The sequence below is a fragment of the Phascolarctos cinereus genome, unplaced genomic scaffold (assembly GCF_003287225.1).
Source record: "Phascolarctos cinereus isolate Bilbo 61053 unplaced genomic scaffold, phaCin_HiC Scaffold_4;HRSCAF=312, whole genome shotgun sequence".
Taxonomy (NCBI): domain Eukaryota; kingdom Metazoa; phylum Chordata; class Mammalia; order Diprotodontia; family Phascolarctidae; genus Phascolarctos; species Phascolarctos cinereus.
In genome coordinates this window covers 301,823,539-301,845,585 of record NW_027555847.1, presented here as the reverse complement: position 1 = coordinate 301,845,585, position 22,047 = coordinate 301,823,539, and the positions used below count along the sequence as shown (strand labels likewise).

Genomic DNA, 22,047 nt, shown 5'->3' with positions numbered 1-22,047 from the left:
ACTACAATCACCAGACAAAACAGTAGTGTGTAGCTGTTACTTGTTCCCACTCAGTTGGAGGGAAAACATGGTAGGTAGGCGAAATGCTAAAGTATTTGTCTCATTACAATTGTCTGCCCTTTCCGTACTCTTTGTCCAATAGAGGTGACCCCCCCCCTGCCCCGCCCAGCCATCTTTTCAGGTCTTCAATGACTTCTAATTCATCTTGTTCCTTTGAAATTCTGAAGAATCCATTATTAATCCGAGTTAACTCACTGACACCAAAATACCTTCTCTTGGGATTTTTCATCACTTCAGGACAGTGTTCATCCTGTTACAGAAAAGGTCCAACTGCCAACAGGCTTTATCTCTCACCTCTGCTAACTAACCCACTTCAAACATCGATTTTGTTTATTGGTACATTTGACAAGAATTCTGAAACTGACATGCTTCCTACCTTGTTTTTACTCCTGATTATAAAGCTTCTAACAATGCATAACAATGGAAAGTATGCTCACTAAAACCATTATTACAGATGAATATTATTGAGTATATGAATTCTCATAAGGTTCAGATAAAACACCCTTTCCTCTTAAAATGTATTTACTTGGATAACTCTTAAAATTTATTTTCAATTACTTTGAGTATTTACTTTGTTTTTTCTTCCAGACCTTTTGAGGGTTGTATTGTACACATTTATTGTAAAATGCCAATAAATCTCTAACACAGGAGTAATGATGGAGCAGCACTTCTAATCATCATTGCAATTACACATTCAAGGATTCAACAAAAATCCAAGCAGTGAAACCTGTGGGTAGAATTGGAAGTTAATGTCTTACTAAGTGGAATGAAATTTCTAAGACTCATGTCCTTATGAAAAGTTATTCCACTCTAAGATAAAAATATTCAAGCTATTAGTTTCTTATTTTCAGTATCAGCTTGTATGTATATAGAAGTGCATTTTCTCTGGATGCCAAAATTCCATGATTTGAAGGACTTTCCCATAATTTGGAGCAGTGGCTCTGAAGATGGTTCCTTTCAGGCAAGACCTTTGTAACTTTTAGTCAATTATTTGTGACAATGCCAAATGAACTGAAATCAAACCTTGGACCCATGTTACAGCTAATGCTCCTGGCTCTGATGATTTTACATGAACAAAACAATCAATTTGGATTTCTGTAACACTATTTTTCCACTGTCCAAGAGTCCCCAGAAATTATATGTTAGATGCTTTTCTATATTACTCTTTCCATAAGGGTAAAAAAAAAAAGTGGGGGAGGGAAGAGGAAGAGAATGAATTCAACTACATGGGATAAGGTAGACCTGGACCATACCTTTAACCAGCAAGCTGGATGAATTCTGCACCAGGACACTGGCTGCCTGGGACAGTAAGTTCAACTGATGTCTTATCTGATGCCATGAGTATAATCGGTTAGGACTACAGAAGACAGGGACAGAATTTAGCCCTTGAATTAGAGTGGTAAAACAATACTCAATGCTTAATACAAATACTCTATTGATTGGTGCTTGTGACACTCAAAATATCCAATTTGGTCAATCATGGAAGTAGTCCCAAAGATTTACCTTCTCAGAATCACCTTAGCCAAAGCCAACCATCAGATATATTCAGTCCACTGACTCATCCTCACTGCTCCAATAAAGATATTCTAGAAGGAAAGGATGAACTGTTTCAACATATGGACAAACATTAGAGCCATTTGTGTGTCACCAGAGCCTTCACTCCAGTGGCTTACTGAAGGTAGTTGTAAAGCATGGCTTGTATGCCTTGCATCCAAATTGATCATAAGTTGTCTATCTCCATAAACAGGTAGGAGTTTGCTATATGGGAGTTTTTGGAAAGATAATATCCTGACCACCTTCTAAGTGAATAACAAGCAATTATTAGGATACCAAGGAAGGCAAAAACAGTACCTGCCCTCACTTTCAATATCACATGGGCTATATGTGCCTTGTCTGATGTACTAGTAAGTTTTCTAACAGGTGAGCAACAAAGTCCGTGTTTCACCGAGAACCCACTGCACCAACATTTAACACTAAAAAGCAGACATCATATTCCTTGTTTCATTGTGAGAATATTTGTAGATATAACCTTCCTGGGTTCCTAATAAATGCTTTTGGAATTTGAAGGTGAGTTCATTAGTTGCTTTCTGTATCAGAAAGCTAAATATGAGTTAAAGAGTTGAGACACAGTTCAATTCCCCTACTGCTAATGTAAAGACTACCTTTACAAGCCTTGAGAAAATGCTTCAGTGCTCTCTGGGATAATCTGACCCAGGGAATTAACTTTAACAGCATATCAAAGCTTCTTTCAATTCTGAAGAATATTGATGAGACCAGTGCCATGAAATGTGCATAGAATCATACATATACCCCTTAATTCTGAGGATTATTAAACATCAAAGAAAAACATATTTTGTTATGGTAAGTACTATATAACAATTACTTTGTGGATGGTAATTATATATGGGTGAGGAAGTCCAATAAACTACAGTATTCAAAAGAACTATCTTCTGTCTAATCAAAAAGTATCTTCTGAAATCTAGTGTTAAGTGAAAGAAAAATTTAACAGCACAAAGCTTTGAAACACAAAATATATTATGGGAACTTGAACAATCTCCTAGGTCAATACCTACTTCAATACTTTAAGGAATAGGGAAACATGTTCTGAAAAGTTACTTATGTATTGCCCTTGATTTGTAAAGCCAAGAAGTAACAATTTAAACATTATTTCAGACAGACAAGATATACAACAATCAATAAATGGGGTGGGATACTTTTATTGATCTTTGGTTTCAAAGTTGCTGTATTTCTGATTCAGGCAGTACTGTGTAAAAACAATTTAATGGAATATACCACATGCAAGGTAAAGGAACAGAAACAACAAAGTTTGTATGTATTACAGTGATGGAAAGGGAAAATACAGAAACTGCTAGTGGGAAAATATTTCTTTTCTTTTGAAACTATAGACACTGTTTATATCTTCCTCTGCATTTGACTGCATTTCACAGTATCTATACGTGATCACAATTAGTTTGGAAAAAAACAACTTTCAAATCGTAATCTTCCCTTTAAAACTTTTTTAAATCAATATTTAACTTGTGCTTAAGAATTTTCCTAAGGGGGAAAAATTTTCAAATAAATTAATGAGAGCATTAAAAAACCCCAGCAAAATCACAAATCATGTTTTCAATAAAATCTCACAGTATTTCCTTTCTTGGCAAAATATCTTTCTAAAAAGTTTAAATTAGCAAGTTATTCATCAGTCTTGACATCATTAGCTGTTTTTTTTAATGACATGCAAATATCTATCAAGTAAGAGGATAAAAAGCTTTTTAAAAAATCTCTTAAATAAAACATTAGCAGCAATAAAGACAATGCACCTTCCTACACATGGTGTAAGAAAATAACAAAAGGGTTATACAGTAGCTGTGTAGGGATACATTTCCCTTGCTCCATCATTACATTAATATACTAATTACTAATGTCATTTCATTTTAGCTTGAAAAACACAAGACTCTATAAGGCTTCTTTATAAGGAGTGCTTCCTTTGGTGCATACGCTATTATTTTAATTCAAATATACAGCTTACACATTTAATTCTTTACAAGCAAAATGATAAAATCTTTGAATTATCCATGTACAATTATGAGCCACACTTTTTCTGTTAAATCTCTATGTATGGCAAATATTTTTAAATACCAAAAATTCTAGTTCTTAAAAAAATAAAACTTCCAAATTCAACAATCTATTGTCATGTGACTTAGACATAAAAAAACACTTTAAAATTATTATTCCCATTTCAATCCACTGTATTCTGTGATGCTGTCTGCACACATGTTGGCATGACTATATGAATATCCAAGTTTTAATGACTTTCATTCAAACCAATTGGCAATTTACTTACAAGATGGCATGCTTGCTGCAAATTACAAAAGTCCATCTTTCTGACTAGTTCACAATGTCATATTCTACCAATCAATTTGACCAAAACTAAAGGCCAGTAATGATCTTGGAATAATTCTTCTACGACGTATGTAAACCTATCTGCTTTTAATTCAGGAACTAATGCTACAAATTTCATCCAAAAACAACATCCCCTTTGCTGTAGACAGTTATAGAACAGGTATCAAAATCAAATTTTTTTCCTTTTCTTGGTTATCTCTCTAACAAGTATGAGAGTGAAAGAAAAGATGTTTTGGAGTGGATAAAGTACAACAGCAAACAAAACAATTTAAAAATGTTACTTTCTCTGGACAGCGAGAATGTATTGTCATGTCAATGGCAGATTATTAACAAAGCTTTGTCTGTATCATCCCAGCAAAATTTGTAATGTTAAATAACATGGGCAAGCATGAGGCTTCTATTTGCCAAATATATTTTGATTCCAAAATCCTATGGAATATAATACAGTGAAAATGGCTTCCGTTTTTGCCATAGCTAAAAGTTTGGAGATTTTTTTTTTGGTCCCCTGTGAAGTAAAATTGGGAGTTTTTAAATGTTGAAGCACCTTAACATTTTTATGGTTTATTCTGAAGATGAGATGGTATTTTTAAAATATGCACTATTTACAATACTGTTATTAGTTTTTTTATAATGCTGCCCTATAGATTGGCATTTTCCTTTATGACAGATATTAATGACTTTTGACAAACTGTGGGTTATTTTAATGCAGTAACTAGCAGAGATGGACTACTTCTTAGCAAGCATCACTAATGCTAACCAATAATGTCAATAGCTTTAGAAACAAGATAGAATCTTCTCTCCCCTCCCCCCTCCCATTGACTATATTGAAATATATGGCATAGTTAGATGTCATTGAGTAATTATTCATTTTCCTCTTGCTAGTCATTTGAATTTATGGATAATGTATTAGAAATTAAACATTAATTTAAATGTACCCAATAGCAGTCCTGAAACTACTGAAATGTAACTTTAAATCTAAACGCTTAGTTTATACAAAAATTTAAGCATTTTAAAGCAAGTTTTTGTAAATTATAAAGCAATTTGGTACTTCAAAGATTTCTGTCTCTAATGGAAAATGCTATAATTTATAGCTTATTAATAAAGACATACTTTCAAAGAATGAGATAAAATGTTAAAATGTAGTATGACTTTATAAACATCAGGAAGTGTTCATATGAGGCATATGATTGGTGAAAAATAATATTTACATCTTCTGAATTTATCCTTACTTACAAGTATACATACAAAATTGAATACCCAGAGTTTTTAATGTCATAAAAATCAGCTGCAGAAAAGGTAATAAAGAACGGTAAAAGTTAATTCAGAGCATGATTTACAATTCTCTAAGAATACTGTTAACAACAAACTTTATAAAGGATATGTGAAAGAAAGGCAGCATGCCTATACATGTGGATATAGACAACCATAACAGTTGTTCCAATATAAAGTTTGTTGCTAAAAAAAGCGAGCAGAAAAGTTTTTTTCCTTGATAAAGCTAAACATGTTTATAATCAGTAGAATAAAGCAACATTCTACAGTGAGATAACTTAAGAGGACATGAGGCATTTCTTTTTCTTTGTGAAACTAAATAATACTCTAAATAATAATAAAACCTGGATAAATTTTAAAACTGATATCTATATTCCCCTAAAGATAGAAAATTGCAAACTTCATTTTCTCTAATTGCACTTCAAGAGATCTGTTAAAATGCAACCACCTGTTACAGAAGAGGAAAGAAGTGTAACAATCAATATTGAAAGAACAAGTGCAAATACATGTAACCACTACTGATTTTACTCTCAGTATCTCAATTATTTTAAAAAAGTAAGTCAAACTATTTTTTTCTGTGTTTCAGCAATTTTTAATAAAAAGTCACATTTGTTTTCTTCATAGAAAAGAATTATAAATCCTGTTTTACTGTAAAAAGCACAAAACAGAAACCATTAACATTTAAGAAAAAAAGCAGAGGGGAACAAAGTCAATTCAGAAAAACCTTCTTGAAGAAAACAATCTTCCTGCCTATACATTTTTGTTTATTCCCAATATTCTTAGCGGTGCATATAGAATATCATGCCATGCACCCTATTTTCAAACTTAAAGCCTTAAAAAATTTAAATGACTGAGAGTTGAGAGATACTTTCATTTATCTAACTATTTCATAAAATAAATACACATTTTGAAAAAGACTTGCCATAATGTTGAATCATTTTCCTTGCTTCTAAGGGAGCTGGTGATGTATACTACTAGTTATTTTTAGATAAAACGTCAATTATCAGCCCCATTGTTCTTTATACATAGCTTAAAAGGAATAATTTTCTCCCCTTCCTCCATTTTTGGGAAAAGACTTTTTTAAAAGTCATTTTTGATGCAAAAGAATAAATCCTTGCATGTAACAAGTGCTTAATATTTATTGAACTGAATTTAAATTAAGCAACGTATTCCAATGTACATATATGGACTCTGGGCAGTTACAACATTCCCTATCTCAAACTTTGTAGAATTGCTTACTTGAGTTAGAAGATTTAATAGCTCAAGTTTGCTAGCACAAAGGAAAACAGATGTGGCTAATGCCAAAAGTACCAGATATATGGGCTCCACTCTTTATATGCCACTAAAACAGCTGCTGGAAATTTAAATGATAATTTAAACCATCCATCTGATTTGCCACTATTGCATAGATAACACAAGGAACAGACACATTCATCCTATAGACAAGACATAAATAATGATGGTATATGCATCACTGATACAACTTTTGGATTCTAATAATTTGAACTTACCTCATCAGAGTTAATATGAAATTCAATAAACATCAGTTCATACTCCAAAGGTGAATAAGAAATTTCATGACGCAATCTATACAACTTGAGTGGTGAATTAAGTTTCAGGCCACTTGGGTACTATTACTATGGGGCAGTTATTCATTAACTTAAATTCTACTATCCAGATAGAGTTAACATATCTTTTAAGAATTGTAAGCTATACTCTGAAAATAATTAGTTACATATACATATGACTCATTATGTTTTCCCAACCTAAACCCAGGAAGAAGGAAAAGAATGGGCAGACTGTAGCATATAGAATACTTTTTGTAGTTTCTTTTGAGTGATAGAGATTTATATATATATATATATATATATATATATATATATGTATATGTATTTTAAGGGTAGATAAGCTGATACGTTTCAACTTGTGTATGAAAAAATGTCAGTTATCACTTCCCTGGGCATCCATATCAGGATCTCTAGGCTTACAAGAAAATAGGAGTTTAGGTTTGTCCACCAACTAATATACTCCAGGGGTGGGGAACCTGTGGCCTTGAGGCCATGAGTAGCCCTCTAGGTCCTCAAGTGTAGTACTTTGACTGAATCCAAACTCGGCCCACCCCTGCCCCGAATCTTCTAATTACTTCCGTGAAAACCTATAGCTCTACTAGCAGACAATTGGTAGAATGAGGAAGTTTCTGGAGGAGGTCAAGAAAATTTCAGAATCAGATTTCCCAGTCTGTGACCTCTTTGACTTGCTGCAACTAAGGATTCTGACAAGAATACAGGAACCACTGTGTTTCACAGTAAAAAGAGAAAGGGGGGGAGGGGGAGAGAAAGAAAAGACAGTTTCATTGGTATGACTCAGTGACTGTAGAAGGTGACTACTGGCACCAGTAGCTACTTGCTGAAGCAGGTATCTAGAGATAGCTAAGCCATGGCTAAGTGATAGGGGAAAGCAAGCAATATTAATTTCTTCCTCTATGACTATCAAAAAAGCATCATATTTTTCTTTAAAAGTAAAAACAAAACCTTAAGGATACTCCCTCCCTTGGAAAAAATTCACGAATGGTATACAATACTATAAGGATTTTGTTAATGCTTGAGAAAACTGGAAATTAATTCCCTCACGCTGATTTCCCTAGACTCCCATACCAGAGTGTTTACTGTCATTTGAACCATTTTAACTGAGGCAAAATTTTCTAATTTCAAATCCTCTACTTTAACTGAAAAATCTTCTCAATAACCATGCAGAATGTAAGTTCCTTGAAAGCAGGAGCTGATTCTTTTTTTCATCTTTGGCATCCTTAACACCTAAAACACAGTAAGTGCTTAATATGTTTGCTGAACTGAATGAATTTGGAAAGTAAACATGGCCTAGAAGTTGTCTTGTCTCAGACTTCCTTATTGGCATAGATTCCTTTCTAAAAGGCACATGCTAATTTGTCTGATAAGAGATTATCTTGAAGAAAAGGAGACAAAGGATTTGTTTTTGCCAAAGTCATGTTACACAGTTCCAAACATGCAACCCAAATATGCATGACAAAAGCTTCAATAGCATTTCAATTAACCTGAACAGCATATGACAGGCCTCTAAGAATCAATTCTTAGCTTTTTACAAAGCTCAAGTCAGGTACTACCTCATCCATAAAGCTTTTCCTAATCAACCCAGTAGGAAGTGCTATCTCTTTACTCCTTCAATTACCTTATTTAATCAATCAATCAACATTTGTTAAATATTTATTAAGTGCAAAGCACCAAGTTAGGTGCAGAGGATATAAACACAAATCTGTGTCCTTGTGGTAACTCCCAGAAGAATGTAAGCCCCATGAGGGCAGAAGTATTTTTGTTTCTTTTTTATCCCTAGTGCTTATCACAGTGCACCTAACAGGTGCTTAATAAATGTTAGCTGTATTAAACTGAAAGGGATCCAGCAAAAATGTATTCTAGAGGTTAAATCTGTTATATTTTTGTTATTTTAAAATATCTGCCCTTTTTTTGGGGGGGGCACATGGGAAGAATATATATTTTTGTTCAACAATATGGTAAATTAATATAAACATGTCTGTTGTCTTCTCCATTAGCCATTTCTTCCACTATCAGCTAAACCCTGTGATTATGTACTTAATACAAATGGCAAACTGCAATTTCAGATTATCCCAAAATAATTATTTTTGGTAAAAAGTACTTCTTACGATAAGAAGTTTGGTATAATCATCATTTTCAATTAGTACTCAATAAATGTTCATTAAGAAATATGGTCGGGGCAGCTAGGTGGCATAGTGGATAGAGCACTGGCCCTGGATTCAGGAGGACCTGAGTTCAAATTTGACCTCAGACACATAACACTTACTAGCTGTGTGACCTTGGGCAAGTCACTTAACCCCATTGCCTAGCCAAAAAAAAAAAATATGGTCAACAGACATCTCTAAATATAAAGTAATATTATATGTATATATTCCTTTAAGTTAATATCAAACCAGATAAACTCATATCAGACTTGGAGTGTTAGAGCATTCCAGAAGGGACCTTAGAGATAATTTACTCCATTCTCCTTAGTCTGCACATCACGGAACAGAGGCCAAAAGAATCAACATCTTTCCCAAGGAAGGTCACACAGAGCCTATCTAGTTTCTTGCCTTCTAAGGGTGCTCTCTCTCTCTCTCTCAGGCCCACCCAACTTAAAAATAATTTGTAGTAAGGAGAACAGCTGGATCAAACAAAATACACAAAAATTACTTCCATCCTCTTTTTTTTTAAAGGACAGAAACAAGCAAGAATAAAGGGAAACCACTGATTTCTTTAAAGAAAAGGAAAGATTGACACTTTATGACCATGCTCCGCATCCACATCACCATTCTCCAGGTGTATGACTAGCTCAGTTATAAAGCCAGGGTACAGATATAATGAGATGAGTGGGAGTGAGAAGCTGCAATTGTGTTGACTATTTGAGACTGAGTTCAAGCACTGGGATCATAAGTATGGTCAGATCTGATTCTTTAAGCCAGCTAAAGCTCCATGAAGACACTGGATGATCCACATTCAAAAATCACTTAGTTTTACTTTGCTGAACAGAGCTACAAACCATAACAGAAAAGTTTCAATTATGAGACGGTGTCAGAAACTCTACCACATTGAAAGACTGGATGATTTCAGAGAATGTTAAAATTCTATATTTAGAAGTAGAGAATTTAACCTTTCTTTTACAAGAACAAAATCTATTCTTTTGTATCATAATTATAGCATCATAATGAATACTATTTTCTTTTTCCTGGACCTATCAATTTCATTAATTTTTTTTCTGAATTTATAACCCAAGGAGAAATGCTGCTAATCATTTTATTGTTGATTTATATCAGAAATGAAAAACGGATCATTTTCCCTTCATATGGATGTCTGTCATGTATTTGTCACAATTTTTTTGGATGACAATTGTGGGGAAAATTTCATTAAATCATACAATGCAGGATTTTAAGTGTTTCTACTCAATATGGGGCACACAATTAAGTAACTTAAAAAATAATTTACCCACTCAGCATGTAACAGTGAGAAAAAAGTCTGGCAGAAGTTTAAAAAAAGGCAAAGAAAATCAAGAAATTTTGAATAATCTAATAGTTTGTATTATCTCTACTGTTTAAGTTTTGAGATAATCAAACAAGCAATGCTCCAGAAATAAAAAAATCTGGTTAACTCTGACGCACCAAGACACACACACACACACACACACACACACACACACACACACACACACACACACACACACACACACACACACACTTGCACCCACAAGGCTATACTGCTACCTACAAGCCCTTAAAGTTTCTAGTTAGCAATCATTATCCTTAATCTACTCTCAAAATACTCTTCCTCAAGAATTTATTCTAGAACTGAAGAGACATCTATCATGTGAAGTAATTTGCACAGTGTGCAAAATTTGTGGCTTAGAAACTCGATGCAAAATAGGTTTTAAAACAAACCACTGGTATATTTTTAGAATTACAAGTATCCATCTGAAATAATGAGGAAGTTATATGAAATGTAGTTTCTTTCAATTTATGAATAGATCCTAACTTCTTTCTGTATTTTATTCCATAGTACAGATTTTAAAACATTGAAGAGTAGTGCCTTTGGTAAGAATTTAAAATTGTAAAAGCAACAACAAATTCTACTTATGCTCACTTAATTCAAAACTATTCAAACACATTTCCTTATTTACACACACACACAACATACGTGCATGCACAAATACACACACTATAAATATGACAGTTTAGTTCAACAAGGAATTATCTCTAAATGCATAATGACATTTAGAAAGGCAGATATGAGACATGACTATAAAATAACAGGGCTGACATTTTACCAAATATGAGAAGTTATACATCTAAATAAATGTTCCTTTTGTATAACCTTGAGAGGCTACACTCTTATGTCATCAAATACTGATACCCCTCAAAGAACAATTTTGGAACTCTTCGGTGGAAACTCATTTCAACAGCACTTTATAATATACACAGGTAAATCAATTTCACTACTTATTTTGTCATATCTTATTGTGAACTCAAATAGTATCGCGTAGGGTTGTTCACGCATTTTATTTATCAGGCTTAACTCCAAATGATCTTTGGCTATTTCCAAAATCAAAGACACTCATAAAGGCGAAACTTTGACACCACTGAGAATATTAAAAAGATTAGTACTACAGGTGCTGAAGACTATTCCCAAAAAAGGAACTACAGAAATAATCTGAGCAGTGGTAGCATTGTTGGAATAGATATAGATCTGCCTTGGCGGCTCCTTGAAGCAACAACTCTCATTCAGATCTAAGTTCTTTTAAAGTTCTTTTAAAAATAAACCACATTACTTTACAGTTACACCTTATGTAAATCTTTAAGTTCCTAACTGAATTTTAAGTTTTAAACCCACAAATTCATTACGTTCATATGTTTGTATGTAAATATTAGAAAACAACCTAACTGAACTAAAATGTATATCAAATATCTGGTTATTTCTTGCTTCTGAAACTACAGGATAAGCCATTTTTAAAAGTCCTATTCATTTCTTTTAGGAAGATTTGATTTATAAAGATGCAAATGAAAATTTTTATTATTGGTCATAATATAAAGGTTTCTGAAGCTTTTACTCTGGGGAACATAAGAAATGACAGAGTAAGAATTACAATATGAGTGGAGTTTCCAACTCAGAAGTGCCAAACACTTTTAAGAATCTAAAGTGTCAGGGCAGCTAGGTGGCGCAGTGGATAGAGCACCGGCCCTGGATTCAGGAGGACCTGAGTTCAAATCCGGCCTCAGACAGATAATACTTCCTAGCTGTGTGACCCTGGGCAAGTCACTTAACCCCACTGCCTAACCAAAAAAAACTTAAAAAAAAAAGAATCTAAAGTATCCTAAGGAAGTACAAATCAACAGCTTTCTACTGAACTTTCAAAAATGACTTTTAATTTTCATTCAAAAAGCCTGAAACTTCTAGACACATATGCACCTCTATTCAATCACCTTTTGATATACAATTAGCAACTTAAAATAATATTTCTCTATGTTCATCTTTTATGGCTCCAATATATTATATACTCAATATATAATATGTACAATACATATATGCATTCAGCAGGACTAAAAAGTATTTTTAAAAGTTTGATGATTGTTGATAAATATTTTTATGGTATTTTAAGATGATTTTGTCCAATAATATAAAAAAAGAAACAGAAGTTGAGGCCCACCCAAATTTGTGAGATCCAATCTTAGCAGCAAGCTGCTAAAAGCAATTGTTCACATGGCCATTTGCTGTTTGTTGTTGTTGTTGTTGTAAAGAACTGCAGAGATTGAGACAATGTACTTTTTTTTTGACAACGTACATTTTAAAATAATTCCTGCTATGCTCAGGCAGCAATGCTTGCTGATATTATGCACTTATATCCCCATTAAATTAAAATACACTACAGCTTCCTTTGCTGTAATATACAGCAGCTGTTTCTTCTTTCCTGTTGGATTTGTTGTAGTTGCTGTTATTCATTTGGAAGAGCAACTAATACAGTTCCAACAGAAGTTTACTTTTTCTCCCTTGTCTCCCCCCAAGTATGGCTCAGTTTCAAGATTGTTCTCTAGGCAGCCACCATTAATATTACCAGTACCTTAACACCATTAAAAGGTATCAGACAATGACTGAAGTCACAAATGAAATTTCGAGGACAATTGGATATTACTGTAAACCAAGGTATCACAAGCATTTAAATAGCCCTCTTACATCAGTAAATGTGTATGTATATATGTATATACACACATACATACATACACATACACACATACATATATGCATATACATGTGTACATATATTTATCTATGTAAAGAAAAGTCACAGTTCCACTGCCACGATTCAATAGTTACTCACCTACTATTTACATAACAAAATTAACAAATCAACTTGTGATTTTAAACATTAAAACATCAATTCACCCTGAGAAGACAGAGGAAACATTAAAAAAAACAAACTACTTGGATGATATGTATTTTTCTTCAGTCTTTCTGCTTTCTTCTGATTTTCCTCAGCCCTTTCTTCAAAGGCACATGGACTCCAAACTAGGTTGCCTTCAATACCTTTTGCTGTTGTTGTCTTTGTTAGCTGTTTAGTTCATGCCACAGTTAGGTACTGGTGATAGAAAAGTCCAAAAAGGCTTGTGGCAAAGAGGCAAGCAGCAATCCACCAGGTCAGAAAGGACAAGAGTCCTCGGAAAAGCAGAGGAGTAAAGATGGTCTTTAGGCCGCCCAGTGCCATTGTGATCTGGGTAACGGTTACCTTCATTTTCTCATCAGTAGATGGTAATTCAGAATGAACAGAACCAGAGAATGGATGGCTCTCCACTAGGGAGTCAGAGCTAAACTCGGAATAAATCCCCCAGGAATGATTACCTGTAAAATCCAAGTTAACAAATGAAACATGAATGGGAACAGGTTCAAAAAGCCTTGATTTTTCAAGTGAGACATGAATGTCAAAATTCTCTAGCCAAACTTTGCAATTAAGAACAACAAAAATTACCAGACCATCAGATTATTACTTGATGTGGAATAAAAAATTAAAACAAAGAGCAATCAGTAACATTCCCTTAATAAAAATTGTCACTGAACCTGAGTAAATGACAAGACTACATACAATATGACCTCGGAAGTAAAACACACACAAAAAAATTTCTGAATTGATTTCTAATCAACATGGGGCCAGTCACTTCATCTTTTTAAATTCCTGAAACCTTTTCAATTTCTTCATTTATAAAATGAGGGGACTGGACTTGGATGACCTCTGAGGTCAGTTCTGAATCTATAATCCTCTGGAAACTAAAATATGGTAAGATAATGAAAAAATGTATTTTCTTAATGACGAGCATGGCTACAATAATAATGATGATGATGATGATTACTAACATTTATAATATTTTATGGCTTAAAAAACAACATGCATTTATTATTTTATTTGGCCTTCATAACAAGCCTATAAAATAGTCACCGAAGACAATCCCTCCCAATTTCACAGATGCCAAAAAAGGAGGATCATAGTACATTAAGTGACTTAACCAGAGTAAACTAGCTAGTATGCATCAGAAGTGGGACTAGAAGCTGGGTCTTGCTGACTGACCAGAAAACTACGACTCTTCAGAGTTAATAACCAACCACAGCTTTAGCTGTAACATGCAAGGCGGAGGATAGATTAGGTGGCTTCTTAAAAGTCCTCACTATTCTATGATAAGCTCTCAATATCACAGTAACATTTTTAAAAAGAAATAATTAGCAAAGTCAATGCTAGCAGCTAATAACAACTTTCGGAAAGTTTTCATCATACACTCAAGAGTTTTGTATTTACAACTATCTGTTCTCTATATTGTATCTCTCGGTTTCTCAGGTTATCTATGAAATCCATTCACACAGCACTCATTTGCTTCTTTTGGTCTCTCCAAACACCCCTCCTGATGAACCCATCAGATAACAGGTTATCAATCTAATCAGCAAAGCCAAGGGGACACAACACTAGGGAGACTTCACACTTTTTAGTGCTGAATTCTAATCCTCTCATCAGGAATTGCCTAGAACGAAGTGTACAAATGAGAGACAATAAAGCTAACTTAGTTCAAATAAACATTCCGTATAGTGTAACTCAGTATTCCACCTGGTGGAAAGTTGTTTAACTTTTAAAACATCAATAGCAACTTAAATATAGTAACGAGTTTTTAAGAGATCCATCCTCTTGCTACATACAAATTAAGATGAATAATATGTAACAGTGACCAATAATGACCAATGAAGTCATTTAAAACTGAAGAATTAATAGGATGATAATCCTCTTAAAGATATAAACACAAAGCATGGAGAATAAGAAGTTAGGCATGAAACTTCAAAACTTTATGATCTTGAGTTTTCAAAGACAAGTAGATGAAACAATTTTTTATGCTAACAGTTATTCCTGCTTTTTAGAATACAGAGTTTTTTGAAATGGGTGCTTGAGGGCACTCATACTCTCCATATTTCCATGTCAGTGTGTTATTAATCCAACATAGCTAGCGTGAATACAAAAATCATGGCTGTGTCATGCGTACCTAGTGTTTTCAAAAGCAGGGTTGTGTGGAGCAGCATGACCAGAGGTGCCACGTACTGCAGTGCGATTACACAAAGGTAATAAAACACTCTCGCCACCTGAAAACAGCAAAAATCTTGAGTGACTGATGATGCAGAGAACCTTAATGCAACTATCACACTAAACTTACAAATTTTCACAATATTACAATTGCTTCAAATATTGCATTTCAAAAAAGATCAAAAGGATCACAGATTCTTGTATTGGCTTTTAAAAATATATAAAAAGTTACTTTTAAAACTCACTTATTGCTTTTCTTATGGAGACAAAACTCATTGTTTTTCTTATGGAAACAACAGAAAATGAGGTGAAAAATCCCTTATGTTGACATCTCTGAAAAGCCATGTTAATGGAGTAGGTGTACTTGATATTTGGAAATTAACCCAAGTACTCCTTATGGTCAAATCGTGATTAAGATGGGACTACGGGAAAGAAAAAAAAAAGGGTACAGGATTCATATAACCGTTAATAGGGGTAGATGGGGAAACTATGAAACTCAAAAATGGAGAGTAGCTCACTCTTTTTGTTTCTACCATGAGGTGAGAAACTGTATTGCTCACATTTTTTCTTCTTTGGGTTTCTCACCATAAACCGTGTGTGTGTGTGTGTGTGTGTGTGTGTGTGTGTGTATAATTCTAACCCTAAAAACAAATATTTCTTACTCTGTAAGTCAGAAAGACTGGATAAAGACCTATTCTGCATAGTGTTAAAAGGTTCTCTATCTTGAGACACTTAAAACCAGGGAAGGTGGAACTAGGAACAATAATGGAAGCTTTTTATTTTTCTACTACCTAGCATACAGATCAAGTTATGATTTTCGTTTATGACTTTAGTTTTGAGAATTACCAAATAATAAGTCCTTATTTACTGAAAAAGTCCCCAGTGGAGTTGAGTATTTGGGAACTGGTTCTAGCCTAAAGGACGCAACATCATGGAATCAACCTGTTGTCAACAACAGTAAAATATAGAGATTCTGAGACTGCTTCTTTCTGAGGCTGCCACACTCACAGCAGTTTCAACTGGGTAAAACACTCATGCTTGAGATAAGACCAGATTCTTAACTTCCTGTTCTGTGATCGATACAGCAAGATGACTTTGGAGATGCTGCTGTCTGCTGTTTGGTTTTCTCATGACTTAATTTTGGACTATTCTATCTCCCTTACAAACAACATCTCAATTAATTGACAATCAGTAAGTATTTTACTAAGCTCTTACTGTGTGAACACTTCCCTAGTGTTCTCAACAGATCACCATCAATCAATGCTGAAGCCTCAGACTGTTTACCTCAGGTTGAAGTCAATCCCTTCCTAGCTGAAGTTCCAACTGAAGAAGAGGTTTTGAATGCCATTAGGCTCCTTTCATGTGGCAAAGCACCTGGTGTTGACTCTATTCCAGCTGAGACTTACTAGGTGTGTGTGTGTGGGGGGGGTCCATTGCTCACGCAAAAACTGACTGAAATTTTCTGGGTTATATGGCAAGAGGTTATCCCTCAGGAATTCAAGGATGCCTCTCTAGACAAGGATGTCCATCTCGGTAAAGGAAATAGACTGCCCTGTGACAATCACAGAGGGGGTCTCTTTTTCGTCACTGCTGGCAAAATTCTTGCCAGAGTCAAAATTTGGCTGCCTGGAGAAGTTCATCAGTATTGTACGTCAATTTCACAACATGTTTGCCCAGGTTCTGGATAATGGACGATGCTCTCATGCTTTCCCAGTCACCAATGAGTGAAACAAGTGCTCACACGGTGGTCAAAAGAAGGGATACGAGGACACTGTTAAGGTCTCTCCTGACAACTTTGGAACTAAATCTGTAACATGCGAGACACTGGCACAGGACCACCCCGCATGGCGTGCCCTCATCAGAGAAGATGCCATGCAGTATGAGCAAAGCAGAACTGAAGTAGCTCAAAAGAAATGTGAGAAGTGCAAATTTAGAGAATCCACACCAAACATTCATGGGTACTATTTGTGCTTGACCTATGGTAGAGCATTCTGAGCTCATACTGGTCTGATCAGTCACAGTCAGACGCATTGTAACGACTTTAACAGCTTACTGTCATTTAGGTCTTCTCTGAGAATGAAGGACAACGACCAACCAACTATGAGCCAGGAATTATGCTAAGTGTTGAAAATTCATAGAAAGTGCAAATGACCCCTCCCTTTAAGAAACTTCTCTTCTCATTGGGGAACGTGTAAGTACATAAATAGGTATATGCAGGTACAGAGCAGATGGGAGATAATCTGAGAAGCGAAGGCTCTAGCAACTGTAAGGACTGAGAAGGATATCTGGTTAAGTTGGTGCTTTCTCTACTTTTTCCTTTATTCAGCTCATTTGATGATATAAGTTGGGACAGGGTGATTAATCTTCCCTCCCTCCTTAGTGGTATGCTACCCTTTCCCCCCAATCAAAGGCCTTTCTTGATCTCCCCAGATGTCTACTCCTCCCCAAAAGTGACTTTTGTAGTGTGTGTGTGTGTGTGTGTGTGTAATTTAATAATTTGTGTACATTACTGTTTTCTCCTGATAGAAGGCAGACTCCTTAAGGGAGTGTTCAGAGTGAACAGGGAATGTTCAGCTTTTGTCTTTGCACTGCCAGTGCCTCGCCCAGCACTTGGCATACAGAAATCACTTAATAAATGCCTAGTGAATTGAATTCTCTTGTGTATACTGAGAAGAAAATCAACTTGTGAGATATGATTAGTGTTGTAAGTGAATTGAGTCTGTTTTTTTAATAACAAGGACACTGTCTAGTTCCATCAAAATATTTACCATTTTCTGTAAATCAACAGTGCTTATTCGTCCAGCCTCCTTCTTCATTTGATCCACACACTTCTGGGCTAAGTTCAGGTAAGCTTGCAGGTGATTGCGCATCAGAGCCAACCTCAGAGCACAGAGCAGGATTATCAACCACAGTCGCACAGTATCAAATGTAGTCTCTGTCATTCTGCAGATTAAACAAAGTGATAAAGTGTTGTCAAAGGTCAGTGGAGTTACTTTTCATTGTGGGTACCTGAGCACACATGGACCCTGAGGAGAAGGGGAAGGACAGCAGCCTGCAGAACCTTAACATTCTACAGCAAAATCTTCTGTAATGGGGTTCTCTTAATTAACCAGAGATGCTAAAGTCAGACATTGGGAAGACAACAACTCTGAAGTGTGATTTGATCACCTCAACATCAGATTTCATGATCTCAAATGAAAAACACCCTTGTTCAAAATGTAGCTTACTCTGTTTTCTTTCCTCTTATATAAAAACACCACTAGTCCATTTGTAAGTGTTTCCATTTTAATAAACTCATGGATTAGATGAATATTTTAGTGTCTATCTGTAATTCCCTCTGTTAGAATTATTCCAATATAATTTAATATTATATTGAGCAGGGTTGGGGGAGGAAACATAGGAATGCTCATGTAGGTATATATCTTTTGCATGTATGGATGTATGTGTGATGGCCTATGTGCTTGTACATCTGAGCTGGTGTGTACACATTTGTGCATATAGCAAAGAATGCAGTCTGTGGGTTTACTCTGTGTGTGTGTGTGTGCGCGTGCGTGCACGCGCACGTGTGCACATTGGGGGAAAGGTCAATGGGGCTGACGGTCTGTAGAACACTCAAGGATACCAATGCTGTCTGTGCCCACCCACTGGAGGTAGAAAGGGATTGGCATGGGAGGCTGCCACTTTAAAAGTTAAAGTCAAAGACATCATCAGGGTTGCAGGCTATAGTTGCAATGCTAATCATTGCTGAGCTATGCCAGGGTAGACAACATCCAGCTGGAAACCCCAAAAGCCCCTCACTGTGCTGATATTGTCACACTTCCCCCTCATCGGAAAGGTACAAGACTGGCTCCACCCGGCTTACAGCTAAGAGAGGAATCATCTAATATGGGTATTGACGCCTCCTGGCCTCTTCCATCTCCATGTGCCCCTTCACTGACCTTATTCTCAGGAACTCTTTTATCATGCTTATATCTTGTTTGTACTTGGCTGTCTTCCCCATTAGATTATGAGCTCCTTGAGAGCAGGTACTGGGCTTTTGTTTTTGGTGGGGGAAATGGCTTTCTTTGTATCTCCAGCAGTTTGTACAGTGCCTGCAACACTGTATGAGCTTAATAAGTGCATGTAGACTTTAATAACTAACATTTATTTGCCTTGTTATGGTTTGCAAAGTGTTTTACACATATTATCACTTTATCCTCAAGATTAAGAAAACCATAGGTCATCATTTGTACTTGTACTGCAGTTGATCTGTGGTTTCATTAGCGCTCATCTTCCCTCCACTGATGCAACCCAACCTCACTTTCTCATTCTATGCACATCCTGTCCATGGGAGAAGGAAGTGTTTACCCAACATTCTAACAGTCTTTCTTTAATTCTTTTAATATTTTATCCATATTAACAACAGTCCTCTGGATGCTTCCATTTGTGGATGACAGGCAGAATGCTAGTTGGAATGTTGCAGAGCTTCCTGGCAGAGATCTAAACCAAGATTCTGACCCAACAACAGAATTCAATTCACTAGGCATTTATTTTTATAGGAAAAATCAAATAAGTGAAGAACAACTACTGTTTTGATTATGATGCAGTTAGTTGGACAACTTTTAGAATTCATCAATGTATATCTGTATAGATACTGCAAATGGAGAACAATTTGGACCTAGAATAAAACAGGAAAAAAGGGAGGAAGCTGGATTGCTTTGGGAAACTACAAAACTCCTTTAATAACTCCAAAGTCAATTTTAAATAACAATATTCTATTGGAGGTATTGTATGTCTGTGAATCACAGAACAAAACAGTCTCTTTTAAGAATTAAAAATTAATATCCTCAGAGGGCAATGGAGAAATGTGTGGTGGGGAGCAGACTTCAACACATAACAAATAGGAATCACTGGAGGAATAAGTAATAAATGTCATGAAAGAAATATGTAATCAAAAATCATATGGGCTGGTTGCATGGTAAGATCAGTGGTGGACAGTGTGTGAGCTCCACTAGTCTCTTCAAGATGTCAAGAGGAAGTGAGGAAGGTCCCCAGCTCACTGGGTAGAAATGTTGTGTGAAATTTATGGGAAGACACATGATGAGCAGGTATAGATAGGTCATGATAATGGATCCATTTATGTATTTCAGTAGCAGTGCCACAATGAAGCTATTCATCACACAGATGGACTACCATCTTTTCCAATAATACATACCCTTGATGATGATGATGCCTTTTGTGATACTTCTTATGCTCAAGTCATTGCGATTAATGTAGTAAAGCTCACAATGTGTCTGAGTCAAATGAAATTTTATTTTTCTGCGATAACTGATTTGCAGCCTACATATTTACTGAGAAAATATTGGTATTAAAACAAAGGACTTCTGAAGCTTAGAATCTTTGAAAATACTATGTAATTTTCCCAATGCAATTAAGCTCCAAGTCCTTCTACTACTCAATTCTAAGCTCAGCTCATCTTCCATTGCGGTACCAATCTAAGATATACATGTACTGATGAACTAACTTCATGGTCTATCTAATGAATGTCATAATTTGAAATTAAGTGGGTCTTTCATCCATTTGGGTTTTCTACTATGGCAATCTCTTTTGAGTAACTTTGGATTTCACTTTGGAGTCATCTAGTATTCTAGTAATTCATGTATCTAGAGAACCTCACTTCCTACAGTTTTGAAAGCCAACTTCTCCTAGCAGTGCCTTTTAGAAGCTCAGACTAATACTGAATCACCCTCTTCCCAAGGACCCTGGAAACCACAAGAAAATCTTGATGTTCTTCCTCTGCAGGAGGTTCAGAGGAAGGGGAAGGGGCTTTTCAACTGCTTTCAACACAACAGCAATATAATTATGGTATGGTCCAGAATAGTTTTTCTCAAAGTGCAGTCCCAGGATTCATAAGACCCTTTCAAAGGGTCTTCGAGATCAAAACTATTTATCATAATAATATCAAGCATCTGCATTTCTAATATGGTAAATATTGATAGACATAATCCACATAAACAGGAGATCCTCAAAAAATTTTAATACTGTAAAATGGTCCTAGGAGCAAAAAAGTTTGAGAGTTGCTGGGCTAGAAGAACCTAAATGCTTGGGTCCTAACTTATCTGGTACTCCCAGGCTTCTTAGACCCTGAAATGTTTCAGGTTTAGGGCTAGAGCCACATCTGACAGAGTGAATCCTAATTCATGGGGGTCAACTGAAATTTAACTGGCTCTTTCTTGTAATTAAGTAGAATCACAGAATCACAATACAAAGTGGGGGGTTGGAAAGGACCTGACCAGCCAGCTAGCAGAATTCATGTTGGACTGGATCTCTGTTTGATTCGGTTCATTCTATTTTCTGAGACTTTCTCAAGGTTATCAAAGTGCTTCAGGGCACATCAAGTATAAACCAATAAATTAAAACCAAAAAATGTGTAAAAATGAGTCTCTATAAAAATAGCAAAATAAACACAACTGGAATAATAATTTAAAATAAATAAATAAAAACTCAGTAACTTCTTCCTTCAGGCATGGAATTGGGGAGATTGAAAACCAAATTGATAAGACAGAAACTTATGAACACATATTTGTGTAAATAAAATAATCAAAGACCATGGCTAGAAAAAAAGATTATAGTCATGAAATGCCAGTGGATTCAGAGAGAGAGGGAAAGTGAAAGAATAGAGAGGATAGATCAGCT

General features: G+C 35.4%; 1 protein-coding gene across 3 annotated transcripts in view; it reads right to left on the bottom strand.

Annotated features, from left to right (window-relative positions):
* Nucleotides 1-2,757: 2,757 nt before the first annotated feature.
* Nucleotides 2,758-22,047, bottom strand: part of TMEM161B (transmembrane protein 161B) — a 109,705-nt gene continuing 90,415 nt past the window's right edge. For all 3 annotated transcript variants that reach the window (XM_021008104.2, XM_021008114.2, XM_021008125.2), the window contains 3 exons: nucleotides 18,141-18,315; nucleotides 15,335-15,431; nucleotides 2,758-13,658 (listed from right to left, as the gene is read on the bottom strand). In XM_021008104.2, the coding sequence (XP_020863763.1) occupies nucleotides 13,381-13,658; nucleotides 15,335-15,431; nucleotides 18,141-18,315 (550 nt within the window). In that variant the 3' untranslated portion in view covers nucleotides 2,758-13,380. The remainder of the gene's footprint in view (nucleotides 13,659-15,334; nucleotides 15,432-18,140; nucleotides 18,316-22,047) is intronic.